Source organism: Brachionichthys hirsutus, chromosome 9 (assembly GCF_040956055.1).
Source record: "Brachionichthys hirsutus isolate HB-005 chromosome 9, CSIRO-AGI_Bhir_v1, whole genome shotgun sequence".
Lineage (NCBI taxonomy): Eukaryota > Metazoa > Chordata > Actinopteri > Lophiiformes > Brachionichthyidae > Brachionichthys > Brachionichthys hirsutus.
Genome location: NC_090905.1, coordinates 14,778,854 through 14,787,096, shown reverse-complemented (window position 1 = coordinate 14,787,096; position 8,243 = coordinate 14,778,854). Strand labels below are relative to the sequence as shown.

General features: G+C 48.1%; 1 protein-coding gene across 1 annotated transcript; it reads left to right on the top strand.

Moving 5' to 3' along the window:
• Nucleotides 1–781: 781 nt before the first annotated feature.
• On the top strand, nucleotides 782–1,885 carry s1pr1 (sphingosine-1-phosphate receptor 1). The gene has a single exon (XM_068743626.1). The coding sequence runs from the start codon at nucleotides 782–784 to the stop codon at nucleotides 1,883–1,885; it is 1,104 nt and encodes a 367-aa protein (XP_068599727.1).
• The last annotated feature ends 6,358 nt before the right edge of the window (nucleotides 1,886–8,243 follow it).

The window sequence follows — 8,243 nt, the reverse complement described above, 5'->3', positions numbered from 1 at the left end:
GTGTGCGTGCGTGCGTGCGTGCGTGTGCGCTCCGATCAAGCTGCTGCCGGATTGTTTTCCTCCGGACCCTGCTGAAGGTAAAAACTCTCTCTTCTCTCCGGTAAATCGGTAAATCGGTAAATCGGTTCTGTCGGTGAAGCTTCGGCAGAGACTCGCGAGACTCGAGAGACTCGAGAGACTCGCGCTGATTGAATGAAGACGTTTACCGCGTCTCTGAAGGGATCGATCCGGACGTGACCGCGTTTGAGACGAACTTTAACGCTGACGTGACGTCACGGGACTTCTCTTTGCAATAAGTGCATTTTTGAATCGAGCCAATCCGGATCGATTAATTGACGCTTTAAATCTTCCGACGTGTTTCCAGACTTTTAATTAGTATTATTATACTTTGTCATTATTTATTCTTCAATCTAAAACTTTATCAAACGTCCCGAGACGATCGATCAGATCAGGTTTATTGATTAACAGCTTGGAATCGGTCCGATGTCACAGCAGAGATTTAACGTGCCCGATGACGTCATCACCGGAACCAATCATCGACACGTCTGAAGGACGTTTGATCTGAAGTCTCAGATGCCGTTTTGTTTTTACACATTTGTCACACACGCAGATCAAAGAGGTTTCGTCTGACGTTTGATCTCATGAATTATTCAGGGTTATTTCCAGCAGCATGCCCCGCCCCCTCCAGCAGCAGGACTCTCTCGGGACTCCCCGCCTGACGTGAAGGGCTGAAGCGCCCCCTGCTGGACCCTCCTGCTGGACCCCCCCGGACCCGGGGGCCATGGCTGAGCCCGGCGACGCCGACCTGATCGCCAGACACTACAACTTCACGGGGAAGTTGCGGCCGCCGCGGCAGGACTCGGGCCTGAAGGCCGACTCGGTGCTCTTCATCATCGTGTGCTGCTTCATCATCCTCGAGAACCTCCTGGTTCTGACCACCATCTGGAGAACCAAGAGGTTCCACAAGCCCATGTTCTACTTCATCGGGAACCTGGCGCTGTCCGACCTGCTGGCGGGCGTGGTCTACACGGCCAACATCCTGCTGTCGGGGGCCAACACCTTCCGGCTAAGCCCCGCCCAGTGGTTCCTCCGGGAGGGCAGCATGTTCGTGGCGCTGGCGGCGTCCGTCTTCAGCCTGCTGGCCATCGCCGTCGAGCGCCACCTCACCATGCTGCAGATGAAGCTGCACAACGGCGGCGGGGCGTGGCGCGTCCTGCCGCTGGTCAGCGCGGTGTGGGGGGTCGCGGCGCTGCTGGGGGGGCTGCCGGGCCTGGGCTGGAACTGCATCCGGAGCCTGAGCCGCTGCTCCACCGTGCTGCCGCTCTACCACAAGGCCTACATCCTGTTCTGCACCAGCGTCTTCAGCATCATCCTCGTCCTCATCGTGGCGCTCTACGGCCGCATCTACGCGCTGGTGCGCAGCCGCAGCCGCAGGCTCCTCCCCCGGAAGGCCGCCATCAGGAGCTCGGAGAAGTCCATGGCGCTGCTGAGGACGGTCATCGTGGTCCTGAGCTGCTTCATCGCCTGCTGGGCGCCGCTCTTCGTCCTCCTCCTGCTGGACGCCGCCTGCGAGACGCTGAGGTGTCCCGTCCTCTACGAGGCGGAGTGGTTCCTGGCGCTCGCCGTCCTCAACTCCGCCATGAACCCGCTCATCTACACGCTGACCAGCAACGAGATGCGCCGCGCCTTCCTCCAGACGCTGCTCTGCTGCACCGGCTGCACCCGGCCAAAGGTCACGGGGCGGGGCCGGGGCTGGGGGGCGGAGTTCAGCCGCAGCAAGTCAGATAACTCCTCCCACCCCAACAAGGAGGAGACCGAGGGTTCCACGAGGGAGACGATGGCAGCGTCCTCAGGGACAGCGTCCTCAGGGACAGCTGGACGTTGAACTGGTACACATCTACGTACTGGTACAACACGACTACGTACTGGTACAACACGACTACGTACTGGTACAACACGACTACATACTGGTACAACACAACTATGTACTGGTACAACACGACTACATACTGGTACAACACGACTATGTACTGGTACAACACGACTACATACTGGTACAACACGACTACGTACTGGTACAACACGACTACGTACTGGTACAACACGACTATGTACTGGTACAACACGACTATGTACTGGTACAACACGACTATATATTGGTACAACACAACTACGTACTGGTACAACACGACTACGTACTGGTACAACACGACTATATACTGGTACAACACAACTATGTACTGGTACAACACGACTACATACTGGTACAACACGACTATGTACTGGTACAAAACGACTACATACTGGTACAACACGACTACGTACTGGTACAACACGACTACGTACTGGTACAACACGACTACATACTGGTACAACACAACTATGTACTGGTACAACACGACTACATACTGGTACAACACGACTATGTACTGGTACAACACAACTACGTACTGGTACAACACGACTATGTACTGGTACAACACGACTATATATTGGTACAACACAACTACGTACTGGTACAACACGACTACGTACTGGTACAACACGACTACGTACTGGTACAACACGACTACATACTGGTACAACACGACTATGTACTGCTACAACACGACTATGTACTGGTACACATCTACATACTGGTTGAACTGGTGGGTGCACCCACACGGCGTTCCGGCTCCGCCTCAGACCAGGAGTCTCGACTTCATTTCCTGAAATCCTTACGCATGATCAAGCCGCTGAATTATTCGTGATGAATTAATGATCCATTATGAAGCTTCCTGTAACGTCTTATTGATCGCCAGAGCAGCAGCAGACTCGACCCCGACCCGGGGACAGGAAACGTCCATTCATGCAGACAGTTTTCCTTAAACTTTGCCTCCAGCTGTTGCTCCTTGAGAAAAGGAGGTGAAAGCAGGAGAAGCAGGAGCTGAGTGGCTGCTGCCCCCCTGTGGTCACACCAAGACATTACAGCAGCAACCAAAACAAGATTTCCTCTTCTTTCTTGATCTCCGGGGGGGCTCTCTCTCCCTGATGACATTGTTTTTTGGGGGTTCTGGGCCTTGCTCAAGGGCCCCCCAGCAGGGGGCGAACTCTCCAGACTTTGGTCCACACTCGACTTGAACTGGCCCGAGTGGACTGAGCGACTGCCTGACTATAAATAAGATCAGAAGTAATAAACTATTATCAAATATTGAAATCAGAAACTTCATTTCTCTTTTGAAACCTTTAATCTAAATCCAGATCAAATGAAAAGTACGAATTCCACCTTTAATGCATCTCGAGTCAGTGCTCAAAGGTTCTGCTCTCGTGGGCCACGTCTCCGCCCAGACACCTGATTGGTCGGTGAGCAACACAAACATGACTTGGGGTTACCTGGTTAGCAATGCTACGCTAGTCCCAGAAAATACATCAAAGCGCATTTTGGTGAGAATCAGAGGGACGTCTTTTTGGACAATCTTCAACGATACTGCAGTACTGACGATACTTACCGAGTTCTGGAAATACAAACCACCAAAGAAGCTTCTTCTGCTGCAGTTTTGTTTGAGTCCAGTATTTGTATCATTGATTGTCTTGAGTACACATTAATGCTGTTGTTGAGTACACGGTCCATGTACATATATGGGCGTGGGACAGGGAGGGTTCAAAGTATTTGACCAGGGTATAAACCTGAATCTCTTCGAGTCCCTGGACTAAAAGTTCCAGAGACCAGCAGGAAGTCAGAACCTGAACCTGAGGAGGACCCGATGGACCTGATTCTGGTCTTCACTCTGTCGCTCTGCTGTGAGTCCCGGTAATAAATATGTTATAGATGCTTTATTATCATTTATGAATGCTAAGCTAGTGAAGCCCAAAAAAATGAATCGTTCATTTGGGACGAGTTTGGAAAAGAAAAATACTTTCTGTGGTCAGCTGACTTTCTATTTGGCTGTGATTGGTCGACAGGGTGGACAGCGGCGGCCCGGTCCACATGGTCCGGTGAGTAAAACGAGAAACAGTCGTCAATAAGTACTCAAGTAAAAGTCCCCTCTAGAGGACGTGTCCCCGCTAGATGATCCGTCCTGTCAATAACATGTCCTGCCTAGATGCCGTGTCTCCCCTCGTTGAAGTGTCCCCTCTAGATGCCGTGTCCTCTCTGCAGACAAACCCAAGATCCTGTTTAGCCGTTCTGAGATCAATGATGGCGAGACGGTGAAGGTCGTCTGTACTCTTCCCATCGACTACACCGGAGGACAGTGTCGCCTGTACAAGGAAACCTCTCGGCGCCCCTTCAGGGTGACCACGACGACAGACTTCCTGTGCGTCTTCTACCTGTCCTCCCAGCAGCTGCTAGGGAGCCGCCCGGTGGGCAGCCGGGTCAACCTGAAGTGTGACTATCACCTGCAGCAGTACACCTCCGAGTTCAGCGACGTTAGCGGCGTGACCGTGTGGGGTGAGTGGACCGTAGCGGTGTGAACAAAGCTAGCCTGAGACACGCCTGCCTGAGACACGCCTGCCTGAGACACGCTAGCCTGAGACACGCTAGCCTGAGACACGCTAGCCTGAGACACGCCTGCCTGAGACACGCCTGCCTGAGACACGCTAGCCTGAGACACGCTAGCCTGAGACATGCCTGCCTGAGACACGCTAGCCTGAGACACGCCTGCCTGACACATGCTAGCCTGAGACATGCTAGCCTGAGACACGCAGCCTGAGACGCTAGCTTGAGACACGCTAGCCTGAGACACGCTAGCCTGAGACACGCCTGCCTGAGACACGCTAGCCTGAGACATGCTAGCCTGAGACACGCAGCCTGAGACGCTAGCTTGAGACACGCTAGCCTGAGACACGCAGCCTGAGACGCTAGCCTGAGACACGCTAGCCTGAGACACGCCAGCCTGAGACACGCAGCCTGAGACGCTAGCCTGAGACACGCTAGCCTGAGACACGCTAGCCTGAGACACGCCTGCCTGAGACACGCAGCCTGAGACGCTAGCCTGAGACAGGCTAGCCCGTTTGTGTTCGGGGGCCATGTTGTGGACTCGAGGGGGCCCGTCAGCCTGGGCCCCTGGTTCTGTACCGACTGCTGGCGGTCTGTCCCCCCAGGCAGCAGACCCAGTCCCACGCTGTCCGTCGGCGGCCGCTTCGTCTCCCCTGACGACAGCGTGGCGGTCACCTGCCGGCCGCCGGCCCGCTCCGTTTTCAGCTGCCTCTTCTACAGAGACGGGATCCACGTGGCGGACGGTCCCTGCAGCCGGAACCTGACGGGCCGGGAGCTCGCCATCTGGGAGAGAAGCAGCGCCGTGGTCCCGGTCAACCTGACCTGCAGGTACGACCCAGAGGAACGTCTCAGCGTCCGCTCGGAGCCCAGCAACCACAACATGCTGTTCGTCGTGGGTAAGGACCGCCCCCTCCGCTCCCCCGACCAGCAGGGGGCAGACTTGATGATGAATCGTGTCTGGGGTTGCTTTCAGACTTCAGGACGGTCTCCTCGTCCCTCAGCTGCAACGTGTTTGTGGACGACGATCAGATGGACGTCTTCAAAAACGGGATCTGGGTGTTAGGCGGCGGCGACCGGTCGGTCACCATCCGGCCGACAAACATCCGACGGGCTGCCAACGAGACCTGCATCAGCAGACCGTAATAAAGAGGTCTGATGCTCCACGGCGGCCCCCCGGGGACGGCCCCCCAGGGACGCCAGCGGGACCGCTTTGGACCAGAGTTTAATTTGTTGTGTAATAAACTGTTTTGAATCCTTGGCTGTTGATTGGATCATTTCTCATAGTACTTCCTGGGTTGTGTCCCTCCCCCCTGAGACAGGACAGGATGTCTGCATCATGTAATAGATTACAGCGTCATGTAATAGATTACAGCATCATGTAATAGTTTACCACGTCATGTAATAGATTACAGCATCATGTAATAGATTACTGCATCATGTAATAGATTACAGCATCATGTAATAGATTACCACGTCATGTAATAGGTTACAGCATCATGTAATAGATTACAGCATCATGTAATAGATTACAGCGTCATGTAATAGATTACAGCATCATGTAATAGTTTACCACGTCATGTAATAGATTACCACGTCATGTAATAGATTACAGCATCATGTAATAGATTACTGCATCATGTAATAGATTACAGCATCATGTAATAGATTACCACGTCATGTAATAGGTTACACCATCATGTAATAGATTACCACATCATGTAATAGATTACAGCATCATGTAATAGATTACCACATCATGTAATAGATTACCACATCATGTAATAGATTACAGCATCATGTAATAGATTACCACATCATGCAATAGATTACCACATCATGTAATAGATTACCACATCATGTAATAGATTACAGCATCATGTAATAGATTACAGCATCATGTAATAGATTACCACATCATGTAATAGATTACAGCGTCATGTAATAAATTAACACATCATGTAATAGATTACAGCATCATGTAATAGATTACCACGTCATGTAATAGATTACAGCATCATGTAATAGATTACAGCATCATGTAATAGATTACAGCATCATGTAATAGATTACCACATCATGTAATAGATTACCACATCATGTAATAGATTACGACGTCATGAAATAGATTACAGCGTCATGTAATAGATTACTGCATCATGTAATAGATTACACCATCATGTAATAGATTACCACATCATGTAATAGATTACACCATCATGTAATAGATTACCACGTCATGTAATAGATTACAGCGTCATGTAATAGATTACAGCATCATATAATAGATTACCACATCATGTAATAGATTACCACATCATGTAATAGATTACCATGTCATGTAATAGATTACAGCATCATGTAATAGATTACCACGTCATGTAATAGATTACCACGTCATGTAATAGATTACCACGTCATGTAATAGATTACACCATCATGTAATAGATTACCACGTCATGTAATAGATTACAGCGTCATGTAATATATTACCACATCATGTAATAGATTACCATGTCATGTAATAGATTACAGCATCATGTAATAGATTACCACATCATGTAATAGATTACAACATCATGTAATAGATTACAGCATCATGTAATAGATTACCACATCATGTAATAGATTACAACATCATGTAATAGATTACAGCATCATGTAATAGATTACCACGTCATGTAATAGATTACAGCATCATGTAATAGATTACAGCATCATGTAATAGATTACCACGCCATGTAATAGATTACAGCGTCATGTAATAGATTACAGCATCATGTAATAGATTACCACGCCATGTAATAGATTACAGCGTCATGTAATAGATTACCACGTCATGTAATAGATTACAGCATCATGTAATAGATTACCACATCATGTAATAGATTACAGCATCATGTAATAGATTACCACGTCATGTAATAGATTACCACATCATGTAATAGATTACAGCATCATGTAATAGATTACCACGTCATGTAATAGATTACCACATCATGTAATAGATTACAGCATCATGTAATAGATTACCACGTCATGTAATAGATTACCACATCATGTAATAGATTACAGCATCATGTAATAGATTACAGCATCATGTAATAGATTACCACATCATGTAATAGATTACAGCATCATGTAATTGATTAGTGGCGTAGATGTAACTCATTACTCTCAAGCTTCTTGAGACAGACAACAGGATGGACAGTTGGACACTTTTCAGGTTTATTATTCATTCATCCACCCCCCCCCCCGAGACAGGACAGGATGTCTGCATCATGTAATAGATTACAGCATCATGTAATAAATTACAGCATCATGTAATAGATTACAGCATCATGTAATAAATTACAGCATCATGTAATAGATTACAGCATCATGTAATAGATTACCACGTCATGTAATAGATTACAGCATCATGTAATAGATTACAGCATCATGTAATAGATTACAGCATCATGTAATAGATTACCACGTCATGTAATAGATTACAGCATCATGTAATAGATTAACACATCATGTAATAGATTACAGCATCATGTAATAGATTACAGCATCATGTAATAGATTAACACATCATGTAATAGATTACCACATCATGTAATAGATTACAGCATCATGTAATAGATTACAGCATCATGTAATAGATTAACACATCATGTAATAGATTACCACGTCATGTAATAGATTACAGCATCATGTAATAGATTACAGCATCATGTAATAGATTACAGCATCATGTAATAGATTACCACGTCATGTAATA